The 19156-nt window shown below is 38.9% G+C and overlaps 1 protein-coding gene across 3 annotated transcripts in view; it reads left to right on the top strand.

The window, feature by feature from the left end:
- The window catches only part of tnfaip1 (tumor necrosis factor, alpha-induced protein 1 (endothelial)), a 77268-nt gene that overhangs the window by 32535 nt on the left and 25577 nt on the right, over positions 1 to 19156 (top strand). For all 3 annotated transcript variants that reach the window (XM_079677762.1, XM_079677763.1, XM_079677761.1), the window contains exons 2-3: positions 12240 to 12595; positions 13455 to 13624. In XM_079677762.1, coding sequence (XP_079533888.1) covers positions 12349 to 12595; positions 13455 to 13624 — 417 coding nt within the window. In that variant the 5' untranslated portion in view covers positions 12240 to 12348. The remainder of the gene's footprint in view (positions 1 to 12239; positions 12596 to 13454; positions 13625 to 19156) is intronic.

The raw sequence follows: 19156 nt of genomic DNA, 5'->3' as shown, positions 1-19156 counted from the left end.
TCACTTAGGGACTTCATGAGATAAAAAAGGCTAAAGCTGTATAAGGAACTTTCCAGAACATTTAAATTTCATGTGACACCCGTGTCTAAGCAATTCTGTCTGCCTTCTGTGTTCCTGTTGTTATTTACTTCCTCTCTGCCTTCTTCTGATGATTTATCTGTTAGTTTGTGTGTTTAATTCCCATGCATCAAGGTTATTTTCATGTATGTAATTGTTTTTCCTGCACAGTGTAGAGTCTTGTTGTGATGAGAGGGATACAGGTATTTCATAAAATAAACGTGCTCCCTGGAGGTTAGCTACAGAATTGATATCACAATTTAATCGGAGCTGATCACAAGTTGTCATGACTGATCCAGTCATCTCGATGAGCGTTCGGGCTGTGAATAAACAACTTGTGTTTTACTTTTAGGCTGTCTGAAGGTATGGACAGCTATCAAAGCTACTATACATCACATTAAGAACGATGAACAAATGAAAGTCGGACACAAATATATAATTTAAATGATTTATTGAAGTTTGCAATGTTTTGAACAGGCATCCACACAGTCACCTACTTTGTAATGTTCGATACCTCCCTGTAAGCGTCACGATATCGGCCTCTCACCCACAATCTCAAATACAAGTACTGAATGTGCAGCAAAGTGATCTTAGGAAGGCAGATATAGCAAAAGATGAACGTAAACGACAAACGATGTTTCTTTCCTGTTAAGTCAACAATGGGTCCTCAATGTACACGCCCCGGATTCCTATGACGAAAATAATAGAATGTCACCAGTTGTCATGACTCAACTTATACTGCAACACCGGCGGTGGGGTGCCCACTTTATGCAGCTTATGTTGCCTCTCTTTATTTATAAGTATAGTTTATTGTTGAATTGTAACGAATGGTACTGATAAACTATATATTAACAACAATAACAATTATGGCTGTTTACTAATGGTTTGCAACTAAACTAGCAATACATTTGACAAGTTACACAAAGGTCACTATTTTTAAAGGTAGGTTTACGTTAGCTTTTGCTCACCTAGCCGTGACAGCTCTCATTCTGTGGATACTTTTACGATATTTGGCGTTAATTTGGAGTTTACAACAAGCTAGTAGGCTTTATAACTTTAAACAGCTAACAAAGTTAATAATAAAACATAATGTACATTTTCTAGCTCTGCTAAACTGCAAATAATAAAACCAATAACGTTTGTATGTTCGACAAAACGCTTTTACACTCAACAGTATTCTGTTTAACTGACATAGCTTTACTTTGAGTGGGACCAAAACCAAGCTGTTTAATATAAATCTGTGTATCTACCGGTCCGTCCATTTGTTTTTCTTTATTAAACAAGTAAACGGAAGAGCGTCTGAGAGGCCTTTTGCTTTTTACCTTACTAAATGGTCTAATGGTCAGTGGAGCGAGGGGCTGGGCGAAACTCACGGAAGTGATTTCAAAACAAAAGCACTCGTTTGCTTTGAACCTATGCTTTGAACGGTGATAATATTATAAACAAGGGGAAACAAGGTGAATTTAGCGATCACAACGAAAACAGCAGAGATACAACCATAAGTTCTTAATACAACTAAACTGATACTGTTGGACTCCGTACTAGTTTGACTGCTACCAGAAATAAAATGAAGTACTTTTACAGTGTACTTTGTGAGTAATCGTCTGTCAAAGTCCCCTCCATAGTACATAATGCATGTTTTTCTGCTATCTTTGATGAGTGATACAAATACAATTTTACCATTAGTTCTTAATGAAATTGATACTGTTTGACTTTGTATTAGTAAGCCTACTACTAACAATACATTTAATTACTTTTACTGTGTATGTTTTGAGTCATACTCTGTAGGGGTGCACCGAATGGGAAATTCTTGGCCGAAACCGATACCGAAAATAGGAAACAGTTGGCCGAAAACCGAATGCCGAAAGGCCGAAAATGATTAATAGAAATATATATAATGTATACATTTTTTACCAATGTTGTTCAGCTGCCTGATTATGGAAAAAGACATGATTATGGCAAAACTTAACTTAAATAATAATCACTATTATGGGTCCATAAAACATTTATTCAGCACTTTTGAATGCATACAGTACACTAATTCCAAGTCAAGTCCATTTTATTTTCTCTCTAGGATAACTACAACAAAGTGCATTCAGAACAAAGCCAAGGTGCTTTAAAACTGCATCAACATCTAGGCCAGTAGGCCCACAACAAAATTGTGTAAATAGAGACTGTAACAGCCAGGGCTTCAACAACAACAAATGCACCTATAAGTGCATGCATACAAATGTGCAAACTGGATAAATCCACATGAATGTAACTATTTACAAATGAAATTACAATTGAATTTCAAGAATCTGTAAATAAGGCTGTCTGTCCTCATAAGCAAAGTAGTAAAAATTGTATAAAGATACATAAAGTGAAAACTGGATACAAAATCCACAATCAATTACAAATTAAATTACAATTTCAAGAATCTGCAAATAAGGTGGTCTGTCCTCATGAGCAATGTAAACGACATTGTATCATTTAGATACCGAAAGTACAATATATTGAACACTGTGCTGCTGTCATTTCCCCCTAATGATAACCTGAGATGGTGAATTATAACTCACAATGAAAATTGTTCAGGAAAGTGGGTATAGAGTAGACATGTAGAACTAGATATGCTTATGATAAGCCAGCCTTGTTTACTTATGAAGGAAAAGTGGGAGGTTATTTTTAATGAACAGTAGCTTCTCTGCTTTATCCTCCATTGTCTGTTCCTCTTCTCATCAAGCACATGAGAGGCAGCGCTGAACAGTCTCTCGCTGTCAGTGCTTGTGATTTGATCTTACTCCGCATATTTGTCCGGGTGTTTTGATTTCAAGTGGTGGAGTAATCCCGAAGTGGTGAAAGTCTTTGCAGTTACACCCCCTCGAGAAATGTCAGCTGAACACGTTTTACAAATCGCAATCCGCGCCTCTTTCTCTGATATTTTTAAATATCTCCAAGCGGCAGACATGTTGGCTGTGAGCCAGCCGCGAGCATGGTCGCGCGCCGTGCTTGTCGCCGCGTTTTGATTACGTCATCACAACAACACGTTAGCTTACCAACGTAACCCTGTTCTCTGACATTCTGTGATATTTTTTCGGTGCTAAAACCCTTTCGGCCGAAAGCCGAAAGAGCCTTTTTAACCATTTTCGGCCGATAATTTTCGGCGGCCGAATATTCGGTGCATCCCTAATACTCTGTCAAAGTCCCCTGCTGAGAACAAAATCAAGCCACTTCTGCTAAGTTTGATGAGGGAATTATTTTTTGTTGCAATTAGTTCTTCGTGAGATTGACACTGTTTGACTCAATACTAGTGAAATTACCCCCACAAGTACTATGAAGTACTTTTACTATGTACTTTTCCAGTAGTCCTCTGTCAATGTCCCCTCCTGAGTACAAGAATGCATGTTTTTCTGCTATTTTTAATAAGCGTTAAAAAAACCTTTCTTCATGAGACTTATATTGTTGGACAGAGTATTTTATGAGAATATGGTCGACATTATACCAGCAATACTTCCAGTCAGTACTCCGGCAGCAGCATTTTACACCTTGGAAAGTCTTTAGAGACTGGCCTGGGTAGCTGGTCTATCCTTCAGCACGGTGACAAACCCTGTCACTCTGGTTGGCCTCTTATGAAGCTGCTGCCTTTTTAAAATATGATTATTTATCTGCTCCTAGTTCATTCCTCTCACATTCTTCCATCAGTCCCAGTCATTGCATGTCAGTCAATAGAGCTTCGAAAAATGTGTCCAATTCAACAAAAAAATGTTGTGAGTGAAGGCCAGGGCTAAATTATAGATGGTTTGATTGTGTAATTACTGTGAGAGAAAAAAAAAATGTACATCCTCCTACTAAACTTATTTTATTTACTTTTCCCTGTTATAATGATATACTTACTTGTATTAAACATTTGCATGTTGAACTGCTGGATATCTTTCTGAGCCCCAAGGAAATACAATACAATGAAATGAGTCATAATAAAAAAAACTGAACATTAGATAAAAATGTATAAATTAATAATGTTGTGTGTAAACATTTGAAATTGATATATAAAATGAGAAAAAAGGTTACTTTGGAAATTATTTGTCATAAAAACCTTTCTAAATTATAGTAAATTATTTAAAAAATGTTTAGTCAATAAAGGTTTCCTGCCTAAAATTGTTGAAATAGAACGTAAACTAATATTTAAATAAATATTGCAAAAAGGGGCTCTAAAAAAAGGCATAACTTGGCCGGCTTAGCCAGTGTGTATTTTTTCAAGCACCACAAGATTCAGAGTTTACAAAGTACAATTCTGGGCCATTGATTGTGTAATTTTTTTGAAGCCTTCAAATGGTGCAGGAAAAGGACTTTACATTGTATTTTACTTAAAGACAGGATTATTCAGTTAAGAGAAGAGAAAAAAGGAAAGAAAATTGGGTACCACTTTACAATAAGACTACCCTTATAAGGGATTCATAAAGGGTTTATACTTAAGTTAGGAATTAGGTTGTAAACAAACACTTTATTAATCATTATGAACCATTTAGAAACCAGTTCTAACATAGTTTTCATACATCAACACAGGCTCACTATTTGGCAAGAGGACTAAGCCTTACTTAGTGAGAATCACCTCAGTGAACAACAGATACCAAGGATGCCGGCTGATGAAGAAGATGAAGTAAGCTAAGTAGCCAATATAAGGCTTAGCAGTACAGATAAATGTGGGCTCACTATTTGGCAAGCAACCGGTCACAGGTGCCCTGTTTATCTCATGTCTTATAAAAGCTTATTAAGGATTTATAAAGTGTTCACAACCTAATTAATAAATGAATTTCAAACTATTTCGTAAACCCTTTATAAGGGTAGCCTTATTGTAAAGTGGTACCGAAAATGGTTATAATGGGTGATGTAACCAGTGGTGTTTCTATATGTACAAAAGTGGTGGGGCACAAAAAACTTAGATGCCTATAAGCTTCTGCAGTGAGGTTCATGGCTGGTGAGGCACTGGCACTGACTCTTCAGGTTTACAAATATTATATTTTGACCTAAATCAAAATATAATATTATTTTCAAAAGCTTTTTTTGTCTGATGCTTTGATTAATTTTAAACGGACAGTTCAACAGAAGGATACCCAAAAAATGTAATTTTATCATTTAAATATTGAATTGTTCTCTCTTATTAAGATCCCATTTTCAATAAAATGGTGGTCTTACCTTGACTTGAAGATGAAGTCCATTTGCCTATCTTTCTGGACAAAAATCTCTATTACTTTTTTGTAAAAGTCTTCCTTATCTTCTTGTAGTTTCAAAAGTCTATCATAAATCTAATCGATAGATTTATGATTCGAAAATTATAAAAGTAGGGTAGACATGTGGATATTATCCGGCTGAACAAAACGTGCACGTAAGTTTCCCACAGATCTTATTTTGAGCTATTTTCTAAAATCCTATGGATAAATATCATTGCTATTTGTGGAGGGAACCCATGCGCAGCTTACTTCTGGGTTTTAGGACGCGTCTCTCGTCTCCTCTTCACACACCACACTTTTCGCGGCACACGTACTTTCAGCCAATCACCTCTGAATTAAGTGAGATGACGTATGGTGGGGATGGCAGCTCAGTGCCCCTATGGTCATTATTTTTTTGCCACACACATTAAATAGGAAAATACTCTGAGCATGCGCAGTGAAGTTTTTACAGTCACCGTTCACTTTAGACAGTGAGAGGGAGGGGCATGATGGGGTTTTGTCCCACATGGCTCTAAACAGCTCAATAGGCACACACTGTAGACACTAATTAGAAGAACACAGACTAAAACAGCAATGTACATACAAATCAGATGATTAAACATGATCTTAAAATATATATTTTTTTTTTAATTTCTTTTTATTTTGTTGTAATCATTTTTTGTAATATTTTCTGTGTCCCACCTGCTCCTAATGACCAGTCGCCACTGGATGTAAAATTAATGACAGACGTAATATGAGGTCCTTGGCACTCAGATGGGCTCAACAGCAAAAATGCTACAACTACTGTCAAAAACTGGATGAATGTGAAGTATTTTGTTAAAGGAGGATGAAAGCGTAGTTAAGGAGCAGTATTGGAGTGACTTTGATGGTTATTGGACTATGGATTAATTCATTTGGATTCCCGCTGTATGAATAAATGAAAGGACGGTGCAAGTGGAAACAATTCACAAAGGGATTAAACTGTTTAAAACATGCTCAAAGTAAGCCGGATTTTGCCGATGTGTTTATGTGGATTCAAAAGTCGTAAATAATCTACAAAATGGAGGAGATCGATCTGATCGGAGCAACTCTGACAAATAATCCAACTGAAACCGGCATGGACAATGACTATGTTTTTAAAAATGCGCTTATCCAGAAAAGCCTGGTTTGGACACTTTACGGGCAGAAGAAACATTTCTATTAAAGAAAGAATTATACATTTTCATTTTTTTAAATGCCTTTTTAATAGCTACTAACTTGAATTTTTATTCAATTAATCAATTATTTTTTATATTTTATTGTAAGGTAGAGACAAGGCTTGTAGTGACAATCATGTATTGCGTTACAATTATATGTAAAGAAAAGAAAAAAAAGTCTAAATATGATATTTGGCCTCAAATCACCTGAGGCCTGGCGCCCCCCCTGCGATCTTTGGCGCGCCCCCCAGGTTGGGAACCACTGGTCTAGAGGGATCATTTTGTGATCATGGGGCATCACCCTTGTATACAGCATCAGGACAATATCTCAATGGAGTCAGACACTGGAAGTGTGCTGGAGGCTGAGGCGTTGACTGGGACTGATGGAAAGATGAGGCTGATAAGACTGAAGAAGTTGACAGAATCGCTGTATAGTTTAAATCTCCTGACAATGTTGTCCATTTTAGACATAGGCTTATTATATTTACAGCCCTTAATAACATTAGTTTTCTGGACTCATATGATCACCGTTCAAAGCAAACGGGTGCTTTTGTTTTGAAATCACTTCCGCGAGTTTCGCCCCGCCCCTCGCTCCACTGACCATTAGACCATTTAGTAAGGTAAAAAGCAAAAAGGCCTCTCAGACGCTCTTCCGTTTACTTGTTTAATAAAGAAAAACAAATGGACAGTTGATACACAGATTAAATTATAGTTTATTTCAAGTTAATATAACCTTCAAATAATGAGTAAAGAGATACCAAAAAGATTGCTTTTACATTCGGTGTATTTTTCAAGACCGCATGTCAGTGGCGGATTTAGGATTGTAGGAGATCCGGGGCTTAGCCCAAGAGTTGTTGTGGGGGGGGGGGGGGAGGTGCAGGGGTAAAGTGCTATTTTTTACAAGTGGGGAGTGGACCGAACATCCTTTAAGGGGGTCGTGGCCTCCTCTAGGGGGGTCCGGGAGCATGCTCCCCCGGGGAGATTCTTTTTTTAAATATTGAAGTTAAAAGCATCAATCTGGTGCACTTTGAGAGCAACATTAACCCTACCTTAATAATACCTTAAAGCGGACAAAAGGCACTGGAGAACAATTATTAATTAACACCCTTTAATGAAGCAAACTAATGCCTTAACTCACTCAAATACAGTTGTTTACTTATTTCGGTGAAGCGAATGTGCGTAGAGTTTTAAAGGATTCGGATAGTCTCACCTTGATTCTGGTGCATTGCTTATCGTTGTATAGATCTATTCTCATCCACCATCTTTGTTTGTGATGTAAAGAGTGTAACGGCCCGTCCACACAGCAGCTTTGAAAAAATCTTGAAACTCTTGGAGGTGGGCGTGTCTGAAAGCTTGGGGATTTTTTGCGAGCAACGCGACAAACAAACAATCACATGAATCTCCCGCCCCGACATACAAAGCAATAGCAATGTTAAAACGAAGTAAACTGGATATAAAATCCCCAAACAGGCGAAAACCTACCAGTTTCACCCACTGTCTCTGCCACCTCCCTCCATGCCTGGTTCCTCCGGTTTGTATCCCGGTAAATAGTCTGATTGTAAAGAACCGGGTGATTTGCTACCGTAATTTCTTGTTTGGAATATGAGGAAATGAACGTGAATGAATGTCTCTCCCAGCTTACACGCGGTTTGATTGGCTAGCGCTTGTACTGTCAGATTTGCATAAACAGGATTTGATTGGCTGACGCTTCCACCTCAGCTTCAAAAGTTGAACATTGCTCAACTTTTGAGTCCTGGAAATCCTGGAAATATTCGCTTTGCTTCCCCACAATGCAGTTCGGCGAAAAGCGAGGCAAAGTGACGTCACCCCATTCAAAGTGAATGGGCAGAGAAGCGTTGGAAGATTTTTTTAAAGCTGCTGTGTGGACGGGCCGTAAGAGTCACGTTTCTGAATCGGACACTGAGTGGATGCAGTCATAGCCTGTCGGAGTCTGATTCAGAGGGTTGCCTGTCAGTTCCGTTGCTATGGTTCCGTTATGTGTACTGAAACGAGAGCCGGTATAATTCTACGCGCGAAAACTAAATAAAAATTGGAATACGTTATTTTAGTGTCTTAAAAGTAGACTGAGGTATGAAGGGTTAACGTTACATCTTAGGATAATTTTTATTCATGTTCTGTATACATACTAACATAAGGGCCAGGGTTTCCGCTAGGATTTTTTCTCGCCGGTCAAATGTCCGGACAGAATTTATTTTACCGGACCAATTTGAAACTTACCGGTGATGTTTCAATAATAATAATAATAATAATAACAATTGTGTAGCAGAGTTTCCGTTAGCAGGTAATTACCGGACTATGACCGGATATGCTGATGTTTAAAACTCAGTTAATGCGAGTCATTTTTATATTGCTTCAGTTTATAATCGTAACAGATTGAAAAATTCAGATTCATTTTTCAATAAATGAGTCCACAAACAACAAACAACATAATTATTACATTCAAAGAAACTACTTGTTGTAGATCAGAGGTGTCAAACTCAAGGCCCGGGGGCCAAATTCGGCCCGTGACTTCATTTTATGCGGCCCCACAAGAGCTTGCAAAGAATATAATATGTTTATTATACGGTTACATGCCGCTTTACAGAAGCACGTTGCCAATAAACTACATGTCCCACAATGCATCTCAAATTTGACTTTTTCTCAGAATTTGACTTTTTTTCTTCAAAATATTCTTTTTTTCTCAGAATCTGCCTTTTTTTCAAAAATGTTACTTCTTTTCAAAATGTCATTTCTTTTGACTTTTTTTCCAGAATGTGGCTTTTCTTTTTATATAATTTTGTGACATTCTCACTGAAGAGACTTGCAATTATTTGCCCTAGACTTCTGCTTTCAGACGTAGTTAATTATGAAGTTATTACCTTATCCGATAATAATCCAATGCAGAGGCAATAATGTAATATAATACATTATTTTATATATATTAAAAAGGTATATATGTATTGTTATACAGTGTTATATATAAAACTGGCCCTTTGAGTGCAACCATGATGCTAATGTGGCCCGAGATGAAATTGAGTTTGACACCCCTGTAGTAGATGAAGTACATTCTTCAAAAGTTTACATTAACTTTGAATAATAACACGGGAGAAACGGATCCTCTCTTTTCCCCTCTCGCTCCCTCTCTTTCCTGACAGCCCGTCAGTTTCTCATGCAGCGCGCTAAACAGTGGGCGCAGCAGCTGATCTGATCTCTCTCGCGTCCGGTTACACTTCACTCGCGTTTATGTCCATATCAATCAGATCCAGCTCTCCTTTTTTAAGTGAAACCTCTGGGGCTTTTCAGAAAAGATCCGGGGGCTTGAGCCCAAGTAGCCACCCCCTAGCGCTGCCACTGCCGCATTTAACCTAAGAAAATAATAAATAAAGATATTTTGTATCAAACATATATATATTTTTATTTATTTATTATATTTTAAGAAAAATAAATAGCCTTTTAAGCATTGATATGTGCACCCTCTATACAACCCCTAGTTACCTGCTAAGTCACATTCCATTTATTGGGAATTGGGAAGGGGAACTGAGCATAAGATATTGGCCCATTTCCAAACCACCCCCTAAATTCTAACACACTTCCACATGTGTTCGCATGGAGGGTCCGCCACATTAAGTGCAATTCCAATCCATCAAGTGGGGAGGGAGAGTGTGTTATCAAGCCCTTAAAAAGCGAGTATGCATCGGTCCTGGCCAACCACCTGCACTATCGGACAGGACCCCACGCTGTTGGTTTCTGTCATGAAACATGCTGTTTACAACCAGTTCTGTGTAAACATACTCGAAAACTGCGCAAAACAAGATAAACATTTCATTGTTTCCCCTAGGATGGAGTCATAGCAGCGGTGCTAAGGCACGTGGGCCCAGCATAATGTGAGCGCGGAGCGCGTGGAATTTTTTTGTGCGTGCGAAGTGCGCCCCGCCAATTTGTTTCTATGTGTCAGCACAAGAAAGGCTCTTGAGGCCTAGTACCAGGGCCCGGTTCTAGACAATTTGCTGCCCTAGGTGAGATTTTAGGTGATATTTTATGTGTAAAGAATAAATGAAAAATGTCTACAAAAGACAAATACACTGCAAAAACAGAAACTTATTGACATAGGTAATAGACCTCAAAATGGCTTCAAATGTATTCAGTATTGTATGAACATGTTTGAATTGGGGGGTGGATGTCACATCCTCTAGGGGGGTCCGGGGGTATGTCCCCACGGGAAGATGTTTTTGAACATTTTACAGTAAAATGCTTCAATCTGGTCCACTTTGAGCACACAATTACTAGAGACCTGATCTAGGGGGCACAACTCTAAAACACCCATATTAAAAAGATAGGTTACATTTTAATAATCAAATAAGCATGTGAACATAACCAATAACCTACCATAGCCAATAACAAATAAATTATTTTAACTAGTTAACATTTATTTATTTATGCACATTTTTGTATCTCTCCAACTTTAAACAATATTTTTGGTTAACTGTCCTATAGTATACATTGGAATGATTTCAAACCTGTTTTTATTTATCCTAATATTTATAAAGGAGTGCCTTGGAAATATTTGTTTACATAATTTGTGGTCAAAACGTTTGAGACCCACTGAGATAACTTAGACTAAAATTAACTATCTAAATACTCAGAGAGTCCTTTACCTCACTGAGCCTCTCAGTCTGACAGGAGAGCTCTCCTCCACCCTGGTTGTAGAAACATCTACTTCTTATATCCGTTAGCGCAGCTAGCACCAGATTCTAATAACAACAGCGCCGGTACCGGTGCTCCCTCTCCCTTGCTCTCTCTCTCGCTACCACGCTCCCACTTTTTGGCTGTGAGCTGCGGGCGCCTGATAAGCCAACATCCCCCACTTTCATCACTTACAGCGCCCACCGTACAGGGCAAATTAAACGTGTACCCGGGGTGAAAAGGGTGTTACATTTACTTAGTTATGAATGTTGTTACATCAAGGCCGAACATTTGGATGAGCACCAACGGTCAAAAATGTTTTTCCCTCCCAGAGCTAACAGCAGCGCCCCCCAGATCTGGCGCCCTAGGCGACCGCCTGTGTCGCCTATGCCAGTACATAAAATACTACAAATCCACATAACAAACAATCAAAAATGAGAAAGGGTTCGCCACTTATTATTATTTTAAGAAAAAAAAAAAAAGTAAAGAATTTTTTTTTTTTTTTTTTTTTTTGGTACCTGGCTGTCGCCCCCTAGCAGCGGCGCTCATATTTCATCAGCGGCGCTGCGCCGCCACTATTTGTATATAGGGGAAACACTGCATTTAATTTGTATTAATTACTTAGGATCATATACCTGTGTCTAGTCTAGAAAATGGAAAATGTGTGCATTTGATTGTAAAGTTTTGTTTATTAACATGGACTGTTGCAAAACCAAGCAGCTTATAAACATCTGATTTAAATACACAAAGAGGTTTGCAAAAAATAAACATAATTTAAGATTCTTTAATATTTAATTTAGTTATAATTGATTATTTCTTGTCCAAGAGATACTGATTTGAAACCGTTGTTTTACGAAAAGTTACATACTTTTCCTGTTTCTTCCGGAAAGAGAAGAGTTTCTCCCAAAGCATGCCACTTAATGTACCCCCTGGACCAGAAAGAAGAACGACTCGTTGAGTGTGACTACAGACAGAGTTCACTCAAAGTGCGTGTTTTTTTTTGTGTGGAATTGGGCCATTGTGTGACGGTTGCTTTCAATACATATTGCATGCGTTCAGACACTTGTCGTCCTGCTTTACAAGTCTTTATCAACATAAGGCCTCTGTGTTTTGCCAGGAATGATCTGTAGCAGTGAGAGGTTGTGGCGGCCCCATCAGTAGCTGTCACCACGGCGGGGGACCTTCGGACCTCCGTCTGCAGGGTTGTCATCTACCTCCAAAGGGACATGTCCGGGGACAGCTGCCTGCCCCAGCATCACACCCTGTCCCACTCCACCTCCTCAGCCCCTCTTCTGGCGTGTCCCAAGACCAAGACCTGCAGTTACCGAGGAGCGGTGGGCCTGGGCAACAAGTATGTCCGGATCAACGTTGGCGGGACCCTGTTTTACACCACACTGCAAGTGCTGACCAGGCTCGACTCCATGCTGAAAGCCATGTTCAGTGGAAAGAAAGAAGTGTTCATTGATAAAGACGGTAAGTTACTAATTAAAATATATTACTCATGTCCATAAACATGTTATGCTGTTATATCTTCTCCACAACACATAGAGACGAGTGTTGCCATTTTAATGTTCTGTTACTTGTATCTCAAACTTGTAAAAAGTGGTATATGTCAGAGGAAGGGTAAGAAAACGTACGTAGGAACGCAACCATTTTGTAAAAGATACAAAACAGTTTTTTTAAACGTTAAAGAGGACATTTTGTGTCTCCACTGTGACATGTCTCCATGCTTTAATGTTCAAAAAGCTCTTTATTTTTCTCATACTGCCTGTTGCAGCACCTCTTTTCACCCTCTGTCTGAAACCAGAGCCCAGTCTGCTCTGATTGGTTAGCTGGCCAGCTCTGTTGTGATTGGTCAACCGCTTAAAGATGTTCGCCTCTTAGACTATCACATACAATGTGGTAGAGCACTGGCCAATAGTCATTTTAGCCCTGCTGAGATGTGTTGAGAGCCATTAATGGTGTTCTAAGTAGCCTGTGTGCATTCTAACTAGCCATACTACCCCAATACATTCAATATTAGAAGCTAAGCAGGGTCTAGTCGGAAGATGTTATTAACAAGACATTGCCGATTAAAATTCAGGACAACCTTTAATAGTTACCCTTCATAATATCATGATTGATTACAAGTGTATGTTTACAACATTTATGACTTCACATAGTGGTTGCTCATTATGAATACAAGAGGAAAGAAATTACTAAAATAATATAAAAAAGAATTAAAAAATGTATTTGCTGTAATGTTGAGTCTACATGTTTTGGTTTATGCCACATTATTGTATACCTTGGCTTAGAGATTTATTTCTCAACACATTCTGTTGTTTCTGTTCAGGTTGGATTCTGATCGACCGCAATGGGAAACACTTTGGCAGCATCCTGTGCTTCCTGCGCGACGGCACAGTCTCCTTACCCAAAGGCCGTCAGGCTGTCCAGGAGCTACTGGCTGAGGCAAAGTATTACCTCGCCCAAGGCCTGGTGGAGCTGTGTGAAAACTCCCTGCAGGTCAGTCACAACCACACTGACAATTCTATACAGCTCTAAAAGACATTACACATTTGTTTGAGGGGGTTTTACAATGTGTATTGATAAGACACCCTCGGTCCTTAGACCCTAACAGTGGAAAAGCAAAACTCTCAAAGAAACTCCAAATTGAACCGGTAGAAACATTTAGAAATACCACGGAGGAATTACATAGGAGGGATCACCCTCATTTTTCGGACAGATGTGCATTTATTGTCGTGTGTGTAGAGTAAAAAATATAATGAAATTGTAATTTATGAACAATCCAAATTAGAATACTGTATTTTAGAAAAGATGGAGCCAGGAGGATGTCAACAATCTTCCACCAAAAATGTACGTTTACTAAAACAATTATATGCCTCTTGGCTTTGATGGAAAAAAAGTTTGCTTCACCTTGCTTGGAAGAACAGTGAATGCATCATACGGGCTGTACCCCAATATTCGACTATTCGAATATTCGTTCGTTGGCCAACTATTCAGGTTTCAATTTCATTATTCAGATATTCGTTTTTTTTTTATTTTTCAAATTTTTCAAAAATGTTTTACATTTTTTTTTCCTTCTATATGTATGCTATTAATAAAGGCGAATTGCCATATTCTTATACTATATTTATACTTTTGAATTGCACTGTTAAAATGCGGAAATATATACAATCTCAGCCTGTGCTCCTGACATCGCGTTCACTCACAGTCACTAACGCAAACCGCACGCTTCACCTCGCTTCACCCACAAAATGCCTAAGACTTCAGCTGTGTGGGACCATTTTAAATTGGACGACGGTAAGAAGAATATGTGCCAAATATGCGACAAGAAACTGGCCTACCACGGTCGCACAACAACTCTGAAAAGTCACCTGGATGCTGTTAGTAGTAGCCTAGCTTAGCTTAGCTGTTGCCATGATGAAGCTGCTTTATCCGCCGTTAAACAGTAACGTTACACATGATAAAAACGTGCACTTACTTTGCTTGGAAAATAGTTGCAAGCAAGCTACCGAATTGTTTTTTTATATATATTTTTTAATTTTATCTGAATAGTGAAAATAATAGGAGTAATGTGGGAACATCTGGGGCTAAGGCAATGGCATAAAGTTGAGTAGCTCAGCCTAATAATAACTTGTGCAACGCATCCCAGCCATCAACATCCTCAACAATACAGCGGACCCTACAGTTAACCTACAGAGGAAACATTTAGTTTTAATGTTTGCGAGTACTGAGACAATAAATAATATAAAGTATGCTCTTTCTGCGCTTCTGCCTAATAGCGTGTTGTCAGGTGTCTCGGATTCGGAGCGTGTTATGAAACCTTTTTGAAAAAAAAAATGTTGTTGACATTTTTCTTTTTTTAAAAATGTTTTTATAAAGAAAAAATACAAATCTCTCCGCACCGAATATTCGAATATTCGCTGCTGATTACTACCGAATATCCGGAGTCCGAAAAATGGTATTCGGGACAGCCCTAACTGACAGATGTTCACAGAAAGGCCCGCTGGGATTTCAAGATTTACTCATCCTTCGGTTTCCCCAAAAAAAAAAAAAATTCTAATTTTTTATTTTTTTAGGACTTGCGATGTTAAGTAGGCAAATTAACTCAAACACTTCATGTTACAATTATTTTGCTGCTTGCTACAAAAGGAAAACATGCGCGGCTCTTAGGACTGCACGATATTGAAAAAAACTGACATCGCAATTTTTTTCCCCCCTGCGGTATATATCGCGTTTTTTTTAACTATATTCAACCGGATGAAGGTATTGTCTCCACAGATTATTTAAGTATAGTATCTAAGCGATCCGATCTCGCAACAGGGGAAGCAAACACAGACATCACAACACGTACCTTTACGGAGATTTTACGGGAGATCGTCTCACCGTAGCTGTCAATCTGATCAGAAGACGTGTTCAATGGCATTAAAACGAGAAAAAACGCGGCTGAATCGGTTAATCCATAGGTTGATAATGTGTCTGTGTAAAAAAAAAATTCATTTATAATCCATAATTCCATTTTTATGTAAAAATCGGAGAGGAAAAGTTAGTTGCTAATGGTAGCCACCAGAGTTATCGCAGCTTCCGGTCTTTGCTATGCGGCAGTCTAACACACACACACATTACCAAATAAGGACTATGTGGGAGTTCCCCTCGATTCCATTGGCTCTGACGGTTAGAAAGAGATGTCACATGTCAAAATCCAGCAAGGGGGGCCAGAGATATGGAAAATCCACCCAAATGGCCGAAACAATTGCATGGCACTGTCTACAAAGTACCTTTGTTTGGTCAACATCAAGCTTTTTGTATCCAAAATAGTTCCAGATGGCAGATGTTGCTTTTCTTATTGTAAGTAAATCTTCATTCTCTCCGGTATTGTCCTCCTGTGCCTCGCTCATTTTTACCAGTGTTTTGATGGTCTGCAAACTAGCGGGGCGGGGCCTGCTGTGATCTGATCACGGGGCCTGCTGTGATTGGTGGTTTGCTATGCATGCAGGGGAAGTTCTAAACACACCAACACATGAACAAATAAGGAGTGAGAGTGACGCGTATCCAAAACCGGAAGCTGGATACACTCTGGTGGGCTACCATTAGCAGCTAACTTTTGTGCTCCGATTTTTACATAAAAATGGAATTATGGATTATAAACAATTGCTTCAAAGCCACAGATACATTATTAACCTATGGATCAACCGATTCAGCCGCGTTTTTTCTCGTTTTAATGCCATTGAACACGTCTTTTGATCAGATTGACAGCTACGGTGAGACGATCTCCCGTAAAATCTCCGTAAAGGTACGTGTTGTGATGTCTGTTTGCTTCCCCTGTCGCGAGATCGGATCGCTTAGATACTATACTTAAATAATCTGTGGAGTCTCAGCTTTAATCGGATATATTGTATGTGCAGTTTCGATAAGTAATAAGGGTATCTTTATTTTGAATTCTGTGCTAAAGTGCGTTAGCATTTAAAAAAAAAAATGAATAAAACCGCACGTCCCTGCGGTGTGAATATCGCGCATGCGCATATCGCGGTTATCGCCATGACACAGTATATTGTTCAGCCCTAGCGGCTCTCGAGTCAGGGGTACTTGAGTGAGTGACATGCAGGCACAGCATGCCACAATCAAATCTCCAAAGCAAACGGACCCCGTGATTAAATGTAAAAACACTGAATAAAGTAGTTTCATGTGTTTCTCCAAGGCAGTTTGGCGCTGCTAACCGAGCCAGTTCAGCTTGTTGCTCAGATAACTTAAGATCCAGACGTCCGTGACTAAAATCCTTCATCCGGTTAAATATAGTTAAAAAAATACCAATTGTATAGCATTAAAGTTCAAGAAAGGATGGTTTGCGAAAAAAAAAAAAACGGTATTCTCTTCAATTCCTGTATGTTTTCATATCGCAATATATATCGCAGTGGGGGAAAAAATCGCAATGTCAGTTTTTTCCAATATCATGCAGCCCTAATACATTTCAATAATCATAAACTCATGGCCATAACCAATAACATCCCATTTCCAATATGAAAAAAACACTGCAACTTGTTTATTTATTTATTTTTGGTTCATTTATAGTTGTGAGTGTGTCTGGGCTCCTGAATCAGCCTCACCTGTCTCCCTCCTCTCCTCCCTGCTCCTCTTTGAGGCAGCAGCAAAGACTAGTTTTAGCTCTCAACAAGTTTTAAAAGTGTATCTTACCTTTTTTCACATAGTTAACTTTACATTTTTTATTCATGCATATTTTATTAATCACTATCCTCTCAAATGGAAATATGTGTTTACATAAATGGTGACCAAACCGTTTGAGACCCACTGAGAACTTAGACTAAGTTAACTATCTAAACACTCAGAGAGTCCTTTACCTCACCTGAGCTGAGGTTATCCCGAGCTTGAATGACACACTGAGACCAATCAAGGTCTTTGATTTATGATCTGTATGACAGTGGCCATGTCGGCAGGCCACATCATGTACATAGCCAGTCACCCTGTGTGAGGCAGGCCACTTAACAGGCCAGGCCATCGGGAAACCCCCCGGTCCTCCCGATGGCCAGTCCGGGACTGGGTACAGGAGGGGTAGAGCGAGGGATCATTGTCCACAAGTTAATCGATCGCAGATGGCGTCGTGGTAACGGACGAATACAAAATAAAAAGTCTAATATTTGTATCCATTGAATACCCAAATAAAATATAAAGTATTCACTAAAGACCAACCCACCTCTAAAAAAAAAAAAATGGGTTCCATATGAATTGTATTAGGCTGGTTTCAACATACTTTATAAATGCTTGTTTTGTAAGTAATATTTACCTATGTTCTTAACAAAGTAATGTTTAAATCAGTATAATTTTAATGAGACACTGACCCATTTCAAAATGTGTACCTGGCCTAAGGAGACTATAGCCGCATTCACACCGCAGGACTTTCCCTGGTACTTTGGTTCTTTAGTTCCGTTAGTACCAATAATGTCGCGCTCACACCGCCGGGACTACTCAGTGCCGGGAACTCTTTTGGCCATTTTCAGTCCCTGCTAGAGAGGTGGTACGAACCTGGTGATAAAAGAGTGCCAATTTCTATTTCTAATTGCAAACCACGCCCCGTTAGACTCTGAATTGTTTTTGTTAGGCAGCCATTTTTTTTCCTCGCTACAAAACCACATCCACACCTGAGCGAGTAGTTTTTTTGTACTTTAAAGCAGTTATGACCACACGTACTACAACACCGGAGCGGTGGAATGATGAGGAAGTGTCGGCGCTTCTGGCAATTTACTCTGAGGACGGGATGCAGCAGCTTCTACAGAAAGCAGTTCCCAACTCCAAATGTTTTGAGCAATGTTCGCAAAAGCTACTTGAGCGGCGTGATGCCGTTATTGTTATGTCTTGACTGTGCAATAAAACAAACAAACTGGCGAAGCTTTATTTATTGTGTCCCACCCCAAATTTGCAGAATAGAAGAATGTGAGAGCACACAGGTGTCGGTGGTTGAATTTATCTACAATGTTGCAACCTTGTGCAGCAATGGCAGGGGCAGAAACACAAGTCTTACACACATAAACACAAGTAATTTATCATGTAATTTGTTTTAGATAAATAAGGGAAAAACACCAAACAAGGGTTAATGTCCTTTTCCAAAATCAGCCTGAGGGGGTAATATATAATAAATACATAAAGATAAAGTCCATTGTTATAATGGGGTATTTTATATGTAAATTACCCTTATAACCCAGCCTCATGGTGCACATGATTCTTTGCTTGGACATTTAGTTGGTTTGAGTCATTTGAGCTCGGATTCTAGTAGGGACATAAAGTAACACGTATCTGAGGAAGATATGAGCTTCATCTTGGTGAAGTTGATGCTGAATTCACTATTTAGTAGATAATCATGTGACACTTTATCTTTGCACTACGGTCTGTCTGCTGAGCCTACCTATTATATATATATATATATATATATATATATATATATATATATATATATATCATGTACAGCGAGTGGGCTTAATACCGCCTCCCCCGTGTAGTTCTTCTTCTCTCGTTTTTTTTTGT

This window comes from Notothenia rossii, assembly GCF_949606895.1.
Source record: "Notothenia rossii genome assembly, chromosome: 4".
NCBI classification, from domain to species: Eukaryota; Metazoa; Chordata; class Actinopteri; order Perciformes; family Nototheniidae; genus Notothenia; species Notothenia rossii.
The sequence above is the reverse complement of the archived record's forward strand: the minus strand, read 5'-3'. Positions and strand labels throughout refer to the sequence as shown.